Genomic DNA, 23,581 nt, shown 5'->3' with positions numbered 1-23,581 from the left:
GAATTGTTAACTAAATGAATCCAGCCCACTGGTGTATGCTTAAAAGTTTAAAAAAAAAACCTAGAGGAAATTAAACGTTCCGCTCGTTGTTGTTGCCCTATGAGAGGTCTGGCCTTCCGCTGGTGATCAGCTGATGATATTTTCCCGGTGTGGGGGCGTATGTGACTGGTGAATCGCTGAAGTGCGCAGCGCTGAGTCTACGGTGGGAGCGGAGCGGAGTGGAGCACAGCACAGCGCGATGGCTGCACTATCCCCGACATACACTGCCCTTACTCTCCTGCTTCTCTACGTCGCCGCTTTCACCCTGGTCAGCTCGAAGAAACCTAACGTGGTGTTGATCCTGACCGACGACCAGGATGTTCTCCTGGGGGGAATGGTGAGTCCAGGGTAGAGAGCGAGAGCGAGCCCGGGCTGAGGGACAAGAGAGAGTGCTTTAAAGTAGCAGCGCTCTCTCTCAAAGTAAGCTGGCGACCGTGTTATGGGGCCTGCTGGTGTTATCATAACGTTCAGGCCTGCTGGCAGTGTAGGCCGGAAATAAAAATACATTTGAAAATGTGTAGATTCTGCAAATGATATGAACACACGGCAGCTTTGACACGAGTCGTTAATTCTGTTTCAACTAACACTGATGCTGCTGCTGTCCTGAAGAGTATTTCCAGCATTTTCTGATCTCATTAAAGATGTGTGTGGTTGATCATTTGAAACTAACCACATATTATAATCCCTGCAAGTGTTGCTTGTGACTAATGTCCTAGTTTGAGACTCTACCTCTTTACATTGCCATTTTAATTGTAGAATGTTTTAAGTGTACTCCAGTTTGAATATTTACCACCTTTACAGACACCATTGAAGAAAACAAGGAAACTTGTGGGAGACCTTGGAATAACCTTTACTAATGTGGTGAGTTGATTTTAAAATAATGATTTAACGTGTAATTTGTGCAGTGGCCTGCTTTCTGTGTTGATATATAATTTAAAAATATTGATTTACATTTCTGATGTTTTTTTCTCTTAATCAGCAGATTACACAGTGCTAAAACTTGCTTGACTAACTATTGTTTTAAAATATTGCATCTCCTGTTAATTTTGTTTCAATGTCGGTAGTATAACGTTGGCAATAGATAATATCAAAAGCTTAAATATATATTACCAAAGACTGCAATTGTACACTTATCACTGTCTATTTTCTTATATGCGTTTGTGTTTATGCAGTATGTGGCCAGCCCATTGTGTTGCCCAAGTAGATCCAGTATCCTGACTGGGAAGTACCCACACAATCATCGAGTATTTAATAATACACTGGAAGGAAACTGCAGTAGTATAGCATGGCAGAAAACACAAGAGCCAAACACCTTCCCAGCCATCCTCCATAATCATTGTGGATATCGAACATTTTTTGCAGGAAAATATTTGAATGAGGTAATGTTTAATTTTTGTGTGATTGCAATTTTATTGACCCTGATTAACAAGACAAAGTGCAAGCTTGCTGTTTTGTACTTGGTGTTTAATATGTAATCGTATTCTGTTTGAGACTCTGTGGATTACTTTGAGTGCCACTTGCAAGCTCAGGGTGGGCTTTTCAAAAGATATTCAGCAGTTTTCTAACTATTCCTTCCAAAGTGGAAGGTGAAGTAGTAAAATACTGGGGTGCACAAAAAAATAAATCTGATCTATAACAGTTTTTGAACTTTTTACTTCTGTATTTAGGAATGCTGATTGGCACTAGAGGTTTTTCCAGTATTTTGTGGCTTTTTTATTTGTGATTGAAATTTGAGATTGTGCTGAAGATGAACATAAACAGTTGGAGTAACTCGGATTGTGCTTTAGTTTATGGAGGTATTCACACCAAATAGTGTGGCATAATTAATGAATTAAAAAATAAAGAACAATATGATTCCCTGATGCTAGCAATATATTTTCAGAACATTTAATCATAGGACAGTTTGTTTCTTTTTTGCTGTCCTTGCCATGTTTCTATTTGTTTTGATGAGATATGATGAAGCTCCAAAAATAGAACAGTTGCATGTTAATGTTAACTTTTATCAGATAGCCGTGAGGCAAGTCGGGAACGAATTTGGATGATTTTTGTTACAATGAACAACTAACTGCTGATTATGCTCTTTAACTATGCAGTTATGCTTGAACTCCTTATCTGCACTTTTACCCTATTGTTACTTTCTTTTCAATGCCACCACATTTCAATGATAAGATAGACACAAAATGCTGTCATAGCCAGCAAGACAGGCAGCATCTCTGGAGAGAAGGAATGGGTGATGTTTCAGGTTGAGACCCTTCTTCAGACTGAGACTACAGGGAAAAGTTGGACAAATCCAGATTTTTGTTTTTCCTTTGGAATGTCAGTTTTATTTTATTTTTAATTCTTTATTTCGAACAGAATAAAAAGCAAGTGTGAAACAGCATACAAAACACAAAACAAGAATATTTATAAAGTGTCATAAATAATATCTATAAATAAATGAAATCATATGTGTCTGAAAAGGAGCAGGAAGAAGACAAAGCTTATTAATTCCCACCCCTTATTCAACTGGTTATAATTATCTTACACAAATTTAGCAAATGTATACCAGCAGCTATATGTACCCCCAAATTATTTACATTTATACACTAATCAAATATTTACAACCATACAAAAAAGAGAAGAAAAAAAAGAAAAGAAAAAATCCTCATATACTATACAGTATCTCTTAGTCATATATACAACCCATCACCTTATAATCACCATTCCCAATACAATCAGTATAACAAATATCCCACTGTACTCATCCCAATATCCTTCTAAAAAAGTGTTTTTGTACATCTTTTTAAACTGAATTATGTTTGTGCTAAGTTGTATCTCCTGTTCCAGACCATTCCACAAATTCACCCCACAGATTGCTATGCACATACTTTTAAGAGTTGTTCTGACATTGAGTTTTTTTAAAATCTCATTTCCATCAAGGTTGATGGAAGACCTGATGGAAGTATATAGAATTGTGAAAGGCATAGATAGGTTAGATTGTCAAAACCCATTTCCCAGGATGGAAATATTAAATACCGGAGAGCAAACCTTTAAGATGAGAGGGGCAAAATTTAACGGATGTGTGGGACAAGTTTTTTTTTTTTTAAGAAGGTGGTGAGTGCCTGGAATGCGATGCCGGGGGTGATGGAACCTTGATACGTTAGTAGCATTTGAGATACTTAAAGGCACGTGGATGTGCAAAAAAATGGAGAGATTTGAATTATGTGCAGGTGGGTAAGTGGTAACCTATTCCGTACGGACATTGTCGGCCAAAGTGCCTGTTCCTGTGCTGTACGTTTCTATGTTCCTTGTCTTCTATTGTGCATTTTCTGGCAAAAGTATTAATTGCACTGCAAATAAAATTGTGCTTTAAGTATTTCAGAACCAAGGATGATACATTGTGCACTGCTTTCTCCACAGTACGGATCCAAGTCTGCAGGTGGAGTTGAACATGTTCCACCAGGTTGGGATTACTGGCATGCTCTGGTAGGTGCTTGGAATGAGTTTGCATTTACCCTCAAATCACCTGCTTGAATGTATAATTTTCATAAGCCTGTAAAGTAACCATATGGGGGAATTTTGAAGAAATTGGATTCCAAATGAGGTTCAGTAATACTAGCGGGTTGGATACTAATCGATGAGAAGTGTGTTCAATAAACTTCACAAGAAATGAGAACATGATGTATTATTTTCAATGAACTTCCTATGGCTATTTTGGTGATTTATTAATTACAAGTTTGGCAGGGGGACAATGTTTGAGTGTCATCCCAAAGCTGACTGTTATTTTTGTTTTCAGGTGCAGAATTCTAAATATTACAACTACTCGCTTTCTGTCAATGGAAAACTACAGCATCATGGGCAGAACTATAGTCAAGATTACCTAACTGATTTACTGGTAAGTCTCATCTCCATTTGTTTTGTTAATAGAGAATGCAGTACAAACTATTTAAGCAGCGACCACCAGTTTCCTGATGATGTCAGTAGCATGCCACTCGCTCTTCTCCCCTCTCCCATCAGGTAAGAGTTACAGAAGTTTGGAACACATACAGCCAGATTCAGGGACAGTTTCTTCCCAGTTATCGGGCAACTAAACCGTCCCTCACTAGTGAGAGTGCTGTCCTGACCTCATTTACTTCATTGGAGACCTTTGAGCTATCTTTAATGGGACTTTCTTTGGCTTTATCTTGCATCTTTTATCTGTACACTGTGGACGGCTTGTTTGTAATTGTGCATAGTTTTTCTTTGACTGGATAGCACGCAGCAAAAAGCTTTTCTCCGTACCTTGGTATATGTGATAATAATAAACTAAACTAAGCAAATGCACTTCAGCAGCTGGGTTTAGGGTAATGATTGTCACATGTACTGAGGTACAGTGAAAAGCTTTGTCACGGTATCAGACATACCATACATAAATACAGTGTAGGAAAAAACTGCTGATGCTGGTTTAAATCGAAGGTAGACACAATGCTGAAGTAACTCAGCGGGACAGGCAACATCTCTGGGGAGAAGGGATACGTGACGTTTCGGGTTGTGACCCTTCAGTCTGAACAAGGGTCTCGACGTGTAACGTCACCCATTCTTTCTCTCCAGAGATGCTGCTTGTCCTGCTGAATTACTCCAGCATTTTGTGTCTACCAATACATAAATACAATATTTACCATGCATAAATACAATCAAGCAAAAGTTTAAAAAAAAAAAACAAAAAAACATGAAGATACTGATCGCAGAATATAGTCATTAGCATTATGGTGTTTTTGTTCCATAGACAAAGGGTGAATCTGACAGTGTTCTAGCTTGTGGAAGGATAGTTCTGAAGAATGTTAAGAGGAGAGGACCAGAGTTTGGTGGTGCACTCTTTCAAACTTCTGCACCCCTTTGCCTGACGGAAGCAGAGAAAGGAAGGACCAGTTTGGGGACAAGTCTTTGATTATTTTGGCTGTTATTATTTCTGAGGCAGCCTTGAGTGTAGATGAGGCAATGGTGGGAAGTCTGATTTCTGAGTGAGACTGAGCCACATCTATAACTCTTGCAGTCCCAAACCAAACTGTGGTGCAACCCAACAGTGTGCTTTCTAGGGTGCATCTGCAGAAGTTTGTAAGTCATTGGAGATGTGCCAAATTTCTTCCATCTCCCCAGGAAGTCGAGGTATTGACTGCTGCATTGTTGTGGTTTGTCCGTGACAATTTGTTAGTAATATTAATCCTAAGGAACCTGAAGCTCCCTCAACATTTTCCACTTTGGCGCTGTTATTGCCAATTGTGGCATTTGTTCCAGCATGCTTCCCGAAATCAATAACTAGCTCATTCATCTTGCTGACAATGACGGAAAGGTTATTGTCCTTGAGTGAACTATTGTGATGTGGTTTGGTGGAAAGCTTCTATCTTCCAATCCATTCCTGAGCAATCTGTAAAAAGATTTTTGGGGACCAATATTTCCCAGGGTCCATTGTGGTTCCGCCAGCTGTCAAAGATGGTTCCCTCGCCCATGCTTCTTCGGTGTCAAAGTTCTGCTCTCACTCCCTCTCCCCAAGGTCTGAATTCTCCTGGTCCTCGCCTTTCACCCCACCAGCCACCACTTCAAACTCATCATCTGCCATTGCAGTTAGGTGATCCCATCACTAATCATACTTTTCTGCCTTTCGCAGAGACCACTCTCTGTCTCTCTTTGGTTCACTCATCCCTTCCCACCCAAACCATCCCATCCCCAGGTACTTTGCAACCACAGGAGATGCAATACCTGTTCTTGTATTTTCCCCCCCCCCCCCCCCCCCCCCCCCCCTCCCCCCAACTCAATCCAGAACTCTTAAGTCCTTCCTGGTGAGACAGAGGTTTGACAAGCACCTTCTCTTACCTCATTTCCTGCATCTAGTGTTCTCGATTTGGGCTCCTGTAAATTGGCGAGGCAAGGCACGGACTTGGCAACCTTGTCACTGAAAACATATGCTTGGTTCGCCAAGGCCTATTGGATCTCCTGGTTGCTAATCACTTCAACTCTCCTTCCCATTCTCACATGGGCCTTTCTACCCTCAATTGCCATAGAGGCCCCGTGAAAATTGGAGGAACAGGACTTTGTACTTCGCTTGTATTTCGCAACCCAGCAGTATGAATGTTGTCAAATATCAGGTAACCTCCACAAATGCCTCCGCTTCCGCCTCCCTCCACCATCTCTTCCTCCCGGCCCCACCCCCTTCCTCTGCTAAAAGTTCATTAACCAGTTCTGCAATTCCCAACTCTCTATCCCTCAGGCACACACCATCTCGTCAACAATCAGCCTACGAGGAACCTCCATGCCCGAGGTCATCTGTTGCGAGCGCCCCCAACCCCCCCACCCCGTGACCTGAAATATCACCTATCCATTTTCTCCACTGATGCTGTCTGACCCGCTGAGTTACTCCAGCATTTTGTGTGTTTTTATTTCCCAGTATCCAGTCTTTTCTTCAACTAGAAGAAACTGGTGTTAATGACCAGGCTTTCAGTGGGGTTAGTGTGTCCCAAGGTGCCATCCATCCAAACTAAGGACAAGTACAATGTAGTAAACATGATGACAACTACTTATACCCTGCAAAGCTCCAATAACAAAAAAAAGAATCGGGTTATTGATTTAGATGCCACCTGGGGGAGATCTGCTCTGGTTGATCTATGTTTGTTGAGCGGCCTTTTAATTTTGCATACTGTATTGGAAAGGGAGGTAACTTTGGCCATGCTTCACTTCCTCTGAGATGTTCCAGGATATCAGTCTAGCAATGTTACATCTGAGAGAGCTGGGATTCATTATCGTAGTTGGAGCTCCAGTTTTTGACAAGCTGAACAGGAATATAGTTAATTACAATTCATACTTTAATATTTCCCAATCGGGTGTATTTACATTTGTTAATTTTAAATTGAGCCTAGAACTTAGTGTTTCTTCCATTTCCCTTTCCATGTGAATGTTCAGGTGCTCCACATTCCAAGGCAGAGATAGATAGATTCTTGATTAGTACAGGTGTCGGAGGTTATGGGGAGAAAGGCGTTGGGACAGAAAGATGGATCAGCCTTGATTGAATGGCAGAATAGACTTGATGGGCCGAATGGCCTAACTCTACTACTCCTTATGACTTTGACTATCCTGACTGCTTTGCATCTTGTGCCTTGTGTATTTTGCGAGATCAACACTGACGTTGTTCAAGAATGAATTACTAGTCTAATTAGATATGGTCTCTTCAATACACTAAGATCCACTCATATGGTAAATCAGCGCAGAGAATCCGTATGATAATTAAACTCGAGAAATTGGAGAGATTTTAACTAAATTGCATCTCATGGTGTAATGAACTGAGTGTATGGTGTGTATTTATGTAATGCTTTGTGTTTACATACTGTGACATTGTTTTACAATTTTTCGTCTGGCGCACTTTAATTTATGCACTTTTTTAATTTGGTAGTCAAATATTTCATTGGACTTTTTGGACTCCAGACCCAAGTATGCACCTTTCTTCATGATGATCTCCACTCCAGCACCACACTCTCCTTGGACTCCTGCCCCACAATATGAAAAAAGTTTTTTGAATGTTAAAGCACCAAGAAACACTAACTTCAATATACATGGAAAGGTAAGACGTATTGAACAGTGGATTTGTCATGAAATTGGCATTTTTAGCTATACACGCGACTCGCTTTAATTTCTTGCATCATATTAACTGTCAAGCCAGTTGTCTAGTTTCTAGTGTGGGTGGTAAATTAATGATGTTATATTGATGTTGCTATCTGCTCTCTGCAATGTGAGCAAAGCATGGCCTAAAGGGAAGACATTGGCTTTGGATGTGTTTCTGTGGAGGTAGCTAAAGCATATCTTTAATGGAACATCCCATAAAAGCTTAGTTGTGCATTCATTTTGATCTTATTAGGGCAAATGAGAAGGTAAATGTTTCAATTTATGGGTGACTGCACATCAAAATATTGGTCCATCAATTCTGTATTTAACTATGAACCTTTCCTAAAGAGTAGTCCTATCTTAATTATTTAGTTATTTTGAACTCTTCACAGGACAAACATTGGCTGATCAGGCAAGCAAAGACTCCCATGGCCAATTCTTCAATCAATTTTCTGGATAACGCTTTTCGGAAAAGGTACAGTGCCTTTGCTCGCTTTTATTTCTTTAATTTTAAAAGATTTGCAAATGAATTCCTAATTCCAGGTGATTTTTGTTTTTTTTGGCCCACTTTAGATGGCAGACATTGTTGTCAGTGGACGATCTCGTGGAAAAAGTAGTAAAGAAGTTGGATGCAGTCAAAGAGTTGGATAACACCTATATTTTCTTTACATCTGATAATGGCTATCATACAGGTAAAAAATCTGAGCTTTGTTGTGGAGTCCTCTTGCACAATGAGATTCCATGCCCAATATGTACTTCCTTGTACTGTGCATCATTGAATGGGAGACTGATGGAAAAAGTCTGTCACTGTTTTAGGACAAAGTATGTATGATACTGATCGGTGAGTCTTTCTTGCAGCGGAACTTTACATGTAGGATAGTATTGACGCTAAGAAATTTTAAAGCGGTCCCTGTGACTATGTGGGTTTCTTCTGGGTGCTCTGATTTCTTCCCACATCCCAAAGACGTGCGGATTTGTAGAGTGGATGTGAAAGTGGGATAACACAGAGCTAGTGTGAACGGGTGATTGATTGTCGGCATGGGCTCAGTGAGAAAAAGGGTCTATTTTCATGCTATATCTCTAAACTAAACTTTTGGATAACAATATGCACTATTGCAACTGAAGTAGGTAGAATTCTGCATTATGGCTGGGTGTTAAATGTGTTCAAATAGGCTTCTCCATCTTTATTTAAAACTTCTGCTGTAATATTTGTGAGAACTACAATTATAATTTGTCTGAAGAATGGTCCCAACCCATAACGTCACATAGCCATGTCCTCCAGAAATGCTGTCTGACCCACTGAGATACTCCAGCACTTTGTGTCCTTTCTAAACCAGCATCTGCAGTTGCTTAGGTCTATAACGTGATATCATTTATCAGTGACATCCCAGAACTGCTGCTTGTAAATAATACAACACTGAGACAGCATTTCTTTATTCTGTGCCAAAGGAAACTTTGGTGAGTAAAATGAATCTTTAATTAAAAGCAGACGGGCAATATCTGCATGAGAGAAATATTAAGAAGTTGATGACTGCAACAGAACAGGTTTATTTTGGAGTGTTTATTTGCAGAAAATAAACTATATATAAATATATATATTTATGAAATGAATCAATCTAGATTTAATGGCATTTTCAGCTACCTTAACAGGGTTTTGTATCAATTTTAGGTCAATTTTCTTTGCCAATTGACAAACGACAGCTATATGAATTTGATATTAAAGTTCCATTGCTTGTGCGTGGACCTGGAATCAAATCTAATACTAGTAATAAGGTATGTGATGCACACTGATTATAAAAATAAAAAAAGAACTTGTGACGGAATCAATGAGATGTTATTTCAGTCTCGTCATCTCCACAATGCTTAAAAAACAAACAAAACAAAGTATGAATTCGCTGCCAGTGATTATTTTGTTGTGAAGAAATTTTTTCTGACAGCAGTCTTCGGAGGAGTGACTTAATTTATAGGGTCAGAATGTCTAACTTGTCATCTATCTTTTTTATTTTTTTTATTTTTTACTTGACATGGACTGTTTGGCAAACACTTGTCAATTTATGTTGGTCAGCAGACCATCCATGGCAAATAACACTGCATGGTGGTCTCATTGTATGTAGGATGATCATGGCCTCATCTGTGCTGATGATGCCAGCATTAAAGGCTATCCACACTCCCTGCTCTCCAAACTTGCAAGCAATGCCCAACATCTAGATTCCTTTTTGTTATCCAAGAATGTGGGAACAAATGGATACAAGAGTTAAATGTGGCATAGAGTTTAGTTTTAATTATGGTCTTGTCATTGGTGTTCAGATTCATTTGCAATAAATTTATTCAATAATTCAAACTTTAGTGGTGCTGTGGCAAGAAAGCAATGTACTGATTCATGTAAAATTGCAGAATATGCTAAAAGTATTTTTCTACAAATTGTAACAGTGATGTTCATGTTTAATTTGACAAACAAAAAGGCCAATTTGTTGTTGCAAACCAAAGAGCAAAAACATCCTTTCACCCAATAGAACCACACAATATTATTGGCTTCAGTATTAAATGGTGAGGTGGCTTCTCTATCTCCACTGTGAGATGAGGGTCTTTTAAGGAGAGTTCAGATGAGGACAAATCTTTGAGTTGAAAACAATTTGTATTCAAGCAACAGGTTTCTTGAGCTGCAACTATCTTATACCCATCCAAATAGTTTTTAATAAATACTTCAAATGATCTAAACAAAAAAAAATACACTTTCTGGATCATATGCCCATCCACACTGATTTATTTATTTTTGTCAGAGGATCCCCATGCCCCTCATTTTATGGTCTCCTGGTGAACGGCTTCTGTTAAATGGAGAGCATACAATACACATGTAGCATGTTGAAAGACCTTCCATCCAATAAGCAGCCAAACATACATGATATTTATTGGCTAGCGGGGAAATGACAATTAATTTACCATGATTGTATGCATCATTAGACAATTCCTTTATGCACAACTCTAAAGTACAAGTAGATATGGCCCATCTGACTTTCTACTATTTGTTGCATCTTGTGAAATGGCAAATTACACTGTTACTTGAAGGAAGCTGTTTGAAATGCTGTCCATTAAATTGACGGGTGTCAACATTCTATGTTTCTGTGTGCCTATCTTCTCCCTCGTTTAGAAGTGCTGTCCATCTACAAATGGATGGCTGAACCCGAGACCTCAGTCTTTCCCAGGATCTCATTAAACCAGAGGTTCCCATACTGTGGTCCATGTGGGCTGAAAAATCCTGACTAAATTCAAATCGCTGATGGCAAAAGTGATTGACTGGTACAGAGTTGAGGAGTTTTCCAATGCCTTGTGACGTGGTAGCCGTTTGATCGGTGATCAACACCAATCTAACCACCTTCCAGCGGGAATGTAATGTAAATGGGAGCAGTTACAGCTGCAGGTGGGCTGCTCGGGACCACTATATTTCAACAATCCCACTTCACTTTTGAACCGAGCAACTTGTTCAATCTGCAAACATCTGTGAATGTTCCAGAGATTATAATAAGGATCCTCTGTTCAATGAAACCAATATACCTGTTTAAATACATGGAGCTAACTTTTATTTTGAATAATTCAGCTAAAGTTTTGTGTTCTGCACTGTCGAGAGCACACTTCCTGGTTCGGGAGCTGCAAGGCGTACGAACGGCACCAACTGGACAGGATAGTGAAGACCGCAAGCAGGATTATTGGTGCTCCACTCCCCTTCCTGCTGGACATATACAAGAAGAGATGTATCAACAGAGCCATCTCCATCATCAAAGACCCTTACCACCCATCGCATGACATTTTCTCCATCCTCCCATCTGGGAAGAGGTACAGGAGCATTAGCTGCAAAACCAGCAGGATGCTCCTCGGCTTCTTCCCACAGGCTATAAGACTGTTAAATGGACTTTGCCCCCTGCCAAGTATCGCGCACAAACCCCCACACTGCAGCAGAGCCACTGTTGTGCCACTGCCGGTCGGAACGGCTGCTGAATGTTTAGTAGAGTGTTAAATTTGTTCATGACATGTATTTTTTAATTTTAATTCCTATTTATTTTTTAATGCAAACTGAATGGACACTGGTTGAGCAACGTTTTTTTGTTTCCTCTTGGTATGCGAATACTCAGGAAATGACAATAAAGATTTACAATTACAATTACAATTAATCACAAGATGTTATTTTTCATGGTTCTAAATTCCGACTTTATCATATTCTGCTGATTTGTGTGCTACTGATAAGCTCTGAATTTAACAGCCAGTTCTCAGTTGTTTGCTCTTCAACTTACATTTTTTTTAAGTTGGAAAGATTGTGGCAAAACTCTAAATCAAGATATTTTTTCCATCAGATGCTTGTAGCAAATATTGATTTGGCTCCCACAATATTGGATATCGCTGGCTATGATATTAACAAGACTAGGATGGATGGCATGTCTCTCATGCCTCTGCTGGTAAGTTTGACTAACTATAGCTGCTTGTTGTCATGCATTACGTACTTGCATGGCTAATTCTTCAGTATCTGAACTACTATTTTCCTCTTTGGTGACCGTCTGACTTTCCTTGATCGGACTTTGCTGGCTTTACCTTGCACTAAACATTATTCCCTTGTGTATCTATACATTGTAAATGGCTCTATTTCAAACATGTTCTCAAACCAATCCTCAGGAACTACTCCAGAATCTAAAGAGTTTTGAAAAATGATCAGTAATGCATCCACTATTTCTGGGGCTACTTGGATAGACTTGGCTTGTACTCGCTAGAATTTAGAAGATTGAGGGGGGATCTTATAGAAACTTACAAAATTCTTAAGGGGTTGGACAGGCTAGATGCAGGAAGATTGTTCCCGATGTTGGGGAAGTCCAGAACAAAGGGGTCACAGTTTAAGGATAAGGGGGAAATCTTTTAGGACCGAGATGAGGAAAACATTTTTTACACAGAGTGGTGAACTCTCTGGAATTCTCTGCCACAGATGGTAGTTGAGGCCAGTTCATTGGCTATATTTAAGAAGGACTTAGATGTGGCCCTTGTGGCTAAAGGGATCCGGGGGTATAGAGAAAAGGCAGGTACAGGATACTGAGTTGGATGATCAGCCATGATCATATTGAATGGCGGTGCAGGCTCGAAGGCCCGAATGGCCTACTCCTGCACCTATTTTCTATGTTTCTATGTGCTGTTTTTCCGCTGATTGGATAGCACACAACAAAAGCTTTTTACTGTATCTCGGCACACATGACAATAAACTAAACAAACTGATTACAATTAATAAGCATAATCGTGTGAAATAACTGATTTCATCAGCTGTTAGTTGATTTGTTTTATTTTGGCTACAAATATTGAATGATAAAGTAGGATGATAATAAACCTAGACTTGATAAGCATGAAACATTTTGGGTTTTATATCTGTATTTGCTTGCAATATATTTAAACCCCTAACTTTGACTAACTTTCCCATTCATCAGAATAAGGTGGCAAATGTGACATGGAGGACTGACCTCCTTGTGGAGTATCAAGGAGAGGGACAAAATAAAAGTGATCCAACCTGCCCCTTGTTAGGGCCTGGGGTGACCGTAAGTTCCTTGTTTTTGACACTGTTATTAGTAGGGAATTGCATTACACGTGGTTTAAACACGTCTAGTTGCAGTTACTAAACTGTATATTCAAGACAGTTTGTGCTTTGCTGCAATTTTCTCCATAGTGTATTTGCATGATGCGTACATCGGCATGTCCCCAACAACTCTCCCCAACTTCTACAGATGCACTGTAGAAAGCATTTTATCAGGACGAGTCTCATCCTGGCCATTCCCTCTTCTCCCCTCTCCCATCGAGCAAAAGGTATAGAAGTGTGAAAACGTACGCCATCAGATCCAGGCACAGTTTCTTCCCAGCTGTTATCAGGCAACTGGATCTGGATGTAGTGCGCTGAAAAGCTCTAGGTAGAGCATCACTCAGTTGGACAATTTTATACTGGACAATTTTTACATTTACCAAGCCAATTAACCTACAAACCTGAACGGATTTGAAGTGTGGGAGGAAACTGAAGATCGTGGAGAAAACCCACGCAGATCACGTGGAGAACGTACAAACTCCATACAGACAGTATCCGTAGTCGGGATCAAACCCGGGTCTCTGGTGCTGCATTTTGCTGTAAGGCAGCAACTCTACCGCTGCACCACTGTGACTGAACTGAACCATCCAGCCACAAATAGAGAGCAGTCCTGAACTACTATCTGCCTCATTGGAGACGCTCCAACTATCTTTGATCGGACAAACCTCAGCGCTGATGAAAATGGAACCATGTGCTAAGAGAGCTGCTGAATTTCCCCTGCTGTTTAAACATTCAAAATGAGAATTTAATGGTAATTCTGTGTATGTCTCATTCAAATATGAGAGGCTGTATTGATCTTGTTGCTGAAGCAATAGCAATGCCATATCTCCATTTACAAACTCCATCTTCCATTTTACAGACATCAGGAGTTGATTTGTTAACTTCAGCATCGGACTGTGTGATTGTGTTCTTTCATGTCGCTTAGGAATATATTTCTCATGGAATAACTTTTGAAACCGTTGCCGAATCCAGCAGGATTTTAGTGATTTGTGTTTACCTTTTCTGGCTTAATGACTCCCAACATCCTCGTGATCAAAGGCCTTTTCCACTGTTTCCCATTGTCTGCTCATCAGAGACATCCAAGTGTATTTGTGTGCCAGTTATGATTGGCATAGGCCGAGGGGGGAGGTAAGAGGCTTAACAGACAGTGGGTGATGGTTAAATGAGGCTAAGGTGAGTGCAATTACAATAGGTATATCTTGAGGGCACGAGCCAAACTGGGGGCAAATGGGACTAGCTCTATTAGATATCTTCATTATGGATGAATTGAGCCGAAGGTCTGACCAATGCTAGGTAACTCTGACTCCACAGCTGCATACTTCCATAACAATCCTAGGTTTAATGTCCAATCCAGATGCAGCTGCATTGGACCTCAAATGGCCCCGAACGTCTGCACTGCTGTGTGCATGTCGGGTCACAAGGAATGCATTTATGTGTGTGCTGGAACTAGCAGAGAGAGCCATCACTGCCTAGCCATCCGTATCATGTGGCCTATTCAATTCCAATAAATTATATAAAAATATTTTCAAAGGTGCATTTCCAAACCTGAAAGGAGCCTGTGATTTGATGATAACACCGAGAAAACTTCCTAAGGATATTTATGATGTATGCAAGAAACTTCAGCTTCCCCCGTTGGCTTTCCTGGGGATTGTTTGCAATCCTCAAATCCTTTACAAAGTAGTGCCTGTGATATTACGCATTTATTTGAATATAGTTGATGGTGCTCAGGAGCTTATATATTTTACCATGTGTGAACGAGTAAGGCTTGCTTTCTTCATATTCTTTTGGTGGCTGCTGGTGTAGACTGGTGTCAAAAACATTAAAGGGACGTTCATGAGTTTTTAGGGAGAGTAAGTTATAGCACCACATGGAATTTATTAGGGCGCTAATTTGAACATGTTGGACCAATTGGCCATATTCTGTGTATGTATCATTCCATATCAGTATCTTGCCTCAATGTATCAAACCTTTTATTGCAGGACTGTTTCCCTGACTGTGTATGTGAAGATGCATATAATAACACCTATGCATGTGTGAGAACAATTGCAGGCTCAACTGACCTGCAGTATTGTGAATTTGATGATAGTGAGGTGAGTGCAGTTGTGCTATGGAGAATTGCTTGCCCTTTTAATAAATGGTATTTTTTCTCTTGTGGTTTGGCCATTTCAACTGCATAGGCCCAGTTGGGATTATTTCTGACATGCAACTGTAATACTAATTATTGCTTTGACATTTATCATTGTGGTTGAAATATAATCTACGGCAATTTCATTGGTGTTTATGGCTAGCTTTTGAAGATAAAGCTTCTGCCCTATGATGCCGTTTGTGGTTGCAGGCCAACTTCAGATTACTGGTCCTGATGAACATTTTCTTTCTCCCAACCTGAGTAAATCAAATGAAAAGCATTTACAGCAAGAAAGGAGTTGGAATTCTAATTGTACTTGATGAAACTACATGTTATGTTCTATATGGTTCTGTGGGTCGCGAACCTTGGGAACAGTTGTCCTTGTAGGACAACAAAAGCACACCCTTTGAATATTTTTAAAGCAGGGGTTGATATTAATATTAAGCAAGAGGTTGAAAAATTATTGGGAAGGGCAGAAATATTTAAATGAAATTCCAATCTGATCAACCATTTTCTTATTGAAATACTGCAGGTTTGAGGGGCTGAGTGGCCGACCTCTTTGCCTATTTGTAACGTTTATATCTGATTTGTAATGGGCAGTCTTGATCTGCTTAGAATTCCTATAATGAAGTAGCAATTGTTCTGCATTCAATTCTCAATTATTCAAAGTTTCTAATCTTACCTACTTACAGTAGCTGAAAGAGTGGTAGAATAAAAGGGTAAAAGGTGCCATGAAAAGTAACCTAAATTTAACATGACTGGCTTTGAAGCATTGGATAGCAATGATTATGAAGGTAGAATTGGCATAACTGCACTAGTAAATTCAATCCTGTGTACTAAATTGAGTATCCTTTCAGATAAATCTGACTTGTTTTGCCTTAAAGTAGAAAATGCATTTGTTGTATTTTGGCTACCTGTCCTGTGCTTTGATAAACACCCATGAATTATCATTGCAGGATGCAGATGGTAGGGGCAGGGATGATGGGTGGCAGGTAGTGAATGTGGATGTGTTCATTATGTGCATTTGGAAAATGTCTACTAACATAATTATTACTATGTTCTGGCATTACTATGGCTAATTATTTAATCTACCTTTTTTTATTTGAGCTGCAATTTATTGTCAGTGGCATGTGAAGTTTCATGTGCCATTTCTCTAATTATTAAAAAATGATTCTGAGGAAATAAGTTTTCATTAATAGTTAATGAAATGTGGATAAAATGGAGACTTGAGGCAGTGATGTTTGCAGTGCATAGTTAACTACAGTAGTAAGTGCAGCAACAATATTGGTAGTTGAACAGTTTTCATCGCAGCAAGCAAAACCAAAAATTCCATGAACTGAAGTTTTCTTTTTGTATTTAGGTTTTTGTGGAAGTCTATAATCTAACGTCTGATCCACACCAGATCAAGAACATAGCAAAGAGTATTGATCAAGAAATTCTTGAGAAGATGAACCATCGTCTAATGATGTTACAGTCTTGTTCTGGATCAACGTGCCATACGCCAGGGGTATATGACCCAAGGTAAAGCATGCTTATAATCACTAAGTGCACAACAATTGCTAATGCAACACTTCTGTTGCTCTCTTTATGCTGTCTTACCAATAATAAGTGAGAGGTAGTTACAGCTTCCTTTCTCTGTTTGCTGCTCTAGTTTATAATATCAACTAAGCATTTAAGTAGCATCTGTATGTAAGTATAGTGCCCTCCATAATGTGCCCACCCATCATTTATTTATTTGCCTCTGTACTCCACAATTTGAGATTTGTAATAGAAAAAATCACATGTGGTTAACGTGCACATTGTCAGATTTTATTTAAGGTTATTTTTATACATTTTGGTTTCACCATGTAGAAATTGCAGCAGTGTTTTCACAGTTTCTCCCCCCTCCCCCCTCCATTTCGGGGCACCATAATGTTTGGGACAGCAATGTCATGTAAATGAAAGTTTAGTATTTTGTTGCATATCCTTTACATTCAATAACTGCTTGAAGTCTACAATTCATGGACATCACCAGTTGCTGGGTGTCTTCTCTGGTGATGCCAGGCCAGTATTGCAGCCATCTTTAGCTTATGCTTGCTTTAGGGGCTAGTCCACTTCAGTTCTTTTCAGCATATAAAAGGCATTCTCAATGTGTAATTATGCTCCCAGAGTTTAAACCCCCCCCCCCCCCCCCCCCCCCCCCCCCCCCCCCCCTTAGTCTAGTTCGGTAAAACACTGAACCACTAAATTTTTATTTTATGAAACAGTAACGAATTCCCTATACGATACCTAACCACACAGTGGGATCGATCCTTGTTTCTGCTTGTCGAAGCCCTTCAGCCTAGTGGAAGCAGATATTTCCAAACTATTACGCAGTCCCAAGCGCTCCTCCAAAAGATCGACAACGAACCTCGTGGGGGTTACCTTTTATAGGTCATCGAACCCTGTGGGGCAGATCTACATGGGGGTGGTTGCCCTTGCAAACCAATCACAGATATCGATTACATTAGGTGTTATTGACAGCTCACCAACCCAATTACAAAGCATCCCATTACAATGTTTCTACAAAAGCTTCTGGAAGGCAATCAAGTAATGCAACATTCTCCTGGGGAGTATGAGCAATTCAAACAAGGCTTCACACTTCAGCCAATCATCAAACAGTAACACAAACACCTTGCAACATTATTAACAGTATTTCCAATCCTTCAGCCAGCCAATCATACTACTGCATCTGCAACACCTCTGGGTTTCTTCTGTAATGCCCTCATATATTTTAACAATAGAGACGACATCTGGACCTCACCTTATCTGATAGTTCAATCTAGGACCTAGACTTCCTGGCACTGATTTGCAGCTTTCAGTTTTACACAGAAATTGACCAAACATGTTCTGCAGATTCAATGATCCTCCATTTTATATATCTCTACTTTGGCCAATATTAACAAATTGGGTTCAGATTGGGTGAATGATGGTCACTCAAGAATTGACCATTTTTTAGCTTTGAAAAACTCCTTTGTTGCTTTAACAGTTTGTTTTGGATCATTGTCTTGCTGTAGAATTAACTGCCAGCCAATGAGTTTTGAGGCATTTGTTTGAGCTTGAGCAGAGGATGTGTCTATTCACTTCAGAATTCAATATGCTACTACCATCAGCAGTTGTATCATCAATGAAGATAAGTGAGCCAGTACCATCAGCAGCCATACATGCCCAGGCCATAACACCCCCACCACTGTTTCACAGATGGGGTGGTATGCTTTCAATCTTGAGCAGTTCCTTCTCTCCTCCATACTTTGCTCTTGCCATCACTCTGATATGTTAATCTTCATCTCATCTGTACACAAGACCTTTTTCCAGAACTGTGGTTGCTCTTAAGTACTTCTTGCCAAACTTTAACATGGCCATCCTATTTTTGCAGCTAACCAGTGGTTTGTATCTTGCAGTGAGGCCTCTGTATTTCTGTTCATGAAGGCTTCTGCACACTGTGGTCATTGACAAATCCAAACATGACTCCTGAAGAGTGTTTCTGATCTGTCGGACAGGTGTTTGTGGATTTTGCTTTAGTATAGAGAGAATTCTTCTGTCATCAGCTGTGGATGTCTTCCTTGTCTTCCTGTCAGTCCCTTTGCGATTAGTAAGCTCACCAGTGCTCTTTCTTTGTAATGATGTTCCAAACAGTTGATTTTGGTAAGCCTTATGTTTGGCTCTAACAGTTTTATTCTTGTTTCTCAGTCTCATAATAGCTTTTTTGACTTTCATTGGCACAATTTTGATCCTCATGTTTTCCTCAGCAATAAAAGTTTCCAAAGGTGATGAAAAGACTGGAGGAAAGACTAGGTGCTGCAAGCTCTTTTATACCTGCATTAATGAGGCATTTAAACACACAAGCCATTACAAACACCTGTGAAGCCATGTGTCCCAAACATTATGGTGCGCTGATATGGGGGTGGGGGGGGGGGTGGCGGCGGCACTATATATAAACACAGCTGTAATCTCTACATGGTGAAACCAAAATGTATAAAAAAAATACCCTTAAAAAAAATCTGACTGTGCACTTTAACCACATGTTTTGTTTTCTATTACAAATCTCAAATTGTGGAGCAAATAAGTGATAGGGTCTATGCCCCAAATAAATAAATGATGGGTCTTTGTCCCAAACATTATGGAGGGCCCTGTATATGTAATCTGAGAGTTATTCTGTTGCAGAATATAACTATTTTCCTGACTGTGCAGATAACTGCTTATCTCAACTGTCATAGTTTCATTAGATATTTACATCGTACCTTCATGCTTTGAAAGTGGATGCAGTTTCCATGAGAAATTTTTCATTTTCCTACTGCCTCAATATCTAATTCTGTCGACAAATTTTCCATGAAACTATTCTGTATGAGTTCCATAGTGGCCTGCATTGCAAATGTCAGATTCTCCCCTCCCTTTTACATTGTTGATTTCCACTTTGCTAATTGATATGTTACAGTACCTGAAAGTAAACTTTCTTCACGATATTCCACTTTGGTCTAGCTCTTGTATTTTTCAGCGTAGTTGCCAGTTCCCAACAAACTGAGACATTACAGTTTTAATGGGCCAAAGTAGCAGGTAAAACCTCTGAAAACAAACGCAGGCACACTAACTCTGCTGCTGTATTTGACTAAACTAAGAGGTGAAGGACCTTGTTCATCCATGTATGCTGAATGCTTTTTATGGTGCCTATCCTGGTAACATTAATGACACTTTGTTGGATCGTTATGCAATTTAACAAGGTATTTTGTATTTTAGGTACAGATTTGACCCAAGGCTAATGTTCCATCATGGACCCACTGCAACCAAGCTCTTCCATAAAATTGTATGAGGTCTGTTTGTTATTTATGATATGCACCTTCCTTTTCTGCGGGGTAGATCTAAATTGTGAGAAATTGTATTGTTTTTCTCCTCCTTTCCGATCACAGATTCATCCCCGTCCTCTGAAATATTACATAATGGTAAAAAAAGGCCCACTGGAAATGTAATTCAGGCATTTTTTAATACTGTTAGTTCTGTTGCAGCACCACTATTTATTTGCAAGAATTATTGTCTTTAATTTCAAGGAAAGAATGCACAAATTTCTCATATGAGATATGACCCAAATCAGACAGTTTAAGCTTCTGGGTTGCTTGCGTGAATTGTTATCTGCCGGCTAGTAGCCACTGGCTGTCATCTGGTGGGTATTGTATGACGTTTCAAACTAAGTTCCTGTATCTGAACACCATAGCATGATCTTTGTGCTAATAGTTCAGTTTGCATGTAACTTCCGAACAAACTTCACTGTAAAGATAATGGAATAACCTATAAACAGCAGAAATTTGATAAGGGCTGTTCAGTTCCACTGTGCTGGAATTTTCACTATGCTTGGAAGGAAAATAATTGATCAAACACTCAAATTTGGTTCCATGTTAGATTTATTCTCTTTTTCATTCCCTGTCTCAAAAGGGAACAGAATATTTTACTATGAAGAATAATGGGATTTTCTATTGACACTTGGGTCAGACTGGTGTGAAGCAAATTAATCTGAGACTTTGTCTTTGAGTTCAAACACTCCAGTATTAAATGCTCTACAATTATATCATTTTCGGCACAATGGTACTATTTCTGTTCTACCCCAGCTGTTTTTGTTTTTATTACCAACCAAAGGTCATAAACAGACTTGACCTCCACTGTTTCCAGGGCTACAAGGTTTCTTAGTTTTTTGGCTGTGACTATTCCTCTGACCTCCCCATTTCCTTGCATCCTTGGAAAATAAGTGATTTTGTTCCGTCACATTGGTATCTGTCAAGTTTATTTCCAATATGCATTATTCATTATCAAAGGGGAAATGCGCCCTTAATTTTTCTATTACGCTTGATGTGCTTCAAGAGTATAATATCCATATGGTTCAGAATTCTGTCTTTAAAACCGGATTCCACAGGCATGAAATGATTACTTTCAAGTGACAGTTTAGATAAATTGCACTGATTTTGAGTCTCCCACTTCTGGATGATATCAAACCTGCTGGATCTGTGTTCTTGCACATTTTCCTTCCCAGCTGAACATCGGGATCTGACTCGGTAGCTCATGACTGCTCACAAAATACTGCCAGAACCACAGCATTATCCACTATCCACTATCTGCCACATGGCTATCAAAATGCCTTTGTCTATCAAGTGCTGGCATATTGTTCAGTTTTACACAAACTAACCACTTCATTGTATCCTGCACTGTTGTATAAACTATCAGAATATCTTGTCTTTGTATTCAAGGATAAAATTATTACTTTGTTTTACATATTGTTGATTATTCCAACTGTGTTGTGCAAGGCTTTGCTTGATAGTTATATGGTTAAAAGAGCAAACTAAAATTCTGAGTGGTATGCTGAAGCAATGTAAATTATCTGAAGGGCAAACAAACTGCGACTAAGCTGTTTTTTTTTCCCACTGGCATAAATGGTTAGTATATAATTGACACAATGCATCTAGGGTAGAAGCCTAAGTTTAACGCGCACTAGTGAAGAAGTTTAATGAGCAATGCTTGATGACTAAGGTCTTCCTTTTGCCTGGTGTATTTGTTAATCCTTCAGTAAGTAATCATGCACATTTGATTTGCCATTGAATGCAGGGGCTCAAAACTTTGCACATCATTATTGCATTACTGATTACAAATCCTGTATTTTCAGTCTGAAACTGTTTTCACTTTTTTTTTAAACAAGTAAATTATGCACTTTGGATAACCATTTGTATAAACAATATTATTAGGATGGTTCCGATTTGAGGCACTTGTATGGTGGATTTTTGAATTGAGATCATGCCTTTTCCAAAGATGATTTAAGTGCCCTTGACTGTATTTTTGAGATTGTGTATATATGATGGCTTAATTTAAACCTTGCACTTATTTAATAAACTACTTTACAATTTGAAGTTTGAGTCTTTCAATCTTGCCACACACCCCCCTCACTTGCACCACTAACAATAAACAATGTAGAGTCTTAATGTTGGCATCATCCAATAGAAAGAGTGGGCCTCTTTTCAAGTTGAGAATATTGTTATTTCTGCATTCTTAGAGGTAGCTCCCAGAATGAAATGATGCCAAATATGGCAGCTATGCATGTAATGTTGTTAATTCTGATGATATGTATTTTGCCCTTTCCAATACCTATGTACCATAAGCCTGACATGTCCGACACATTTTTGTGTCAGGCATTTATTTTGTTATCTTCCTGCTGAAAAGTAATAGGCTTCAGTTGGAAATCTGCTTTGAAATGGATTTTAAAAATGAACCCACTTCAGAAGGTTGATTCCCAATATTAATGAACCAATTTCCAATGTAAATGAGATTTGTCTAGCTATTATTGCATTTGGAATATTAAAATAAACACATTTTTTTTAAATATCTGACCTTATTCAGATATTATTGGAATATTCCTTCAGTTTTAAATGAAAATTTGAAGTTTCCCTTAATGTTGAAAATGCTCTGATCTATGAGGATTTCTCAACATTCCCTTTTTATTTCAGATTTTCCGTGTCTGCAGTTTTATTGATTTTTTTTTCAAATGCGTGGTTTAATCGCAGTACATAGTATAGCGGACTAACTTTAAAAACAATTGGCATTCAAAGTAAAATTAATAGTTTTTATAAGATTTGGCTATGCAATTAATTACTTTATTTTAATGGAAACCAGACCACCCACTACTTAAGCCAAAATTTATCTACACAGATGTTTTGTATACCCAAGTGTTTTTGGAGCCAAATTTTACTCTTTACTGGGTCTGAGAAAGGGTCCTGACCCAAACTGTCACCTATCTATTCCCTCCAGAGATGCTGCATGACCTGAGTTACACAAGTGCATTTTTATTTATTTATTTTTATTTTTTTAAATCATCTATTCTGTTGGGCTTCAGCTGCCTTTGCTCAAAGACAACTGCTCTTTGCATTTTTATTTCCTGATACAAAACCATCACATTGTTGGTATCATCCTACATCCTCTTCATTATCTCCACTATTTCTATATTGTATAATATTGCAATACGCAAAGTGCCTGAAAATAATTATTCGAGAAAATCGCTTTTGATTCCAAGAAAAATGTGGCTTCATCACAGGTATTATTTTAGTAGTAAGAATCAGTGCTGACCATCCTAAGTCTCCTGAATTTATTTAATCGTTCTGAATTAGTGAAAATTATTGTAGGTTTTTAACCTAACTTCTACACGCCCCACAGGTGCGTGT

General features: G+C 39.1%; 1 protein-coding gene across 1 annotated transcript; it reads left to right on the top strand.

The window, feature by feature from the left end:
- Nucleotides 1-22,276, top strand: gnsa (glucosamine (N-acetyl)-6-sulfatase a). The gene is made up of 14 exons (XM_055650783.1): nucleotides 1-376; nucleotides 841-900; nucleotides 1,212-1,418; nucleotides 3,439-3,504; nucleotides 3,815-3,913; nucleotides 7,439-7,606; nucleotides 8,040-8,122; nucleotides 8,221-8,339; nucleotides 9,317-9,420; nucleotides 11,994-12,095; nucleotides 13,104-13,211; nucleotides 15,229-15,339; nucleotides 16,735-16,895; nucleotides 20,127-22,276. The coding sequence occupies exons 1-14, from the start codon at nucleotides 239-241 to the stop codon at nucleotides 20,197-20,199; spliced, it is 1,599 nt and encodes a 532-aa protein (XP_055506758.1). The 5' UTR covers nucleotides 1-238; the 3' UTR covers nucleotides 20,200-22,276.
- Nucleotides 22,277-23,581: the final 1,305 nt, after the last annotated feature.

The sequence above is a fragment of the Leucoraja erinacea genome, chromosome 19, assembly GCF_028641065.1.
Source record: "Leucoraja erinacea ecotype New England chromosome 19, Leri_hhj_1, whole genome shotgun sequence".
Classification (NCBI taxonomy): Eukaryota; Metazoa; Chordata; class Chondrichthyes; order Rajiformes; family Rajidae; genus Leucoraja; species Leucoraja erinaceus.
Note: the sequence above shows the minus strand (reverse complement) of the source record. Positions and strands in the feature narration are given on the sequence as shown.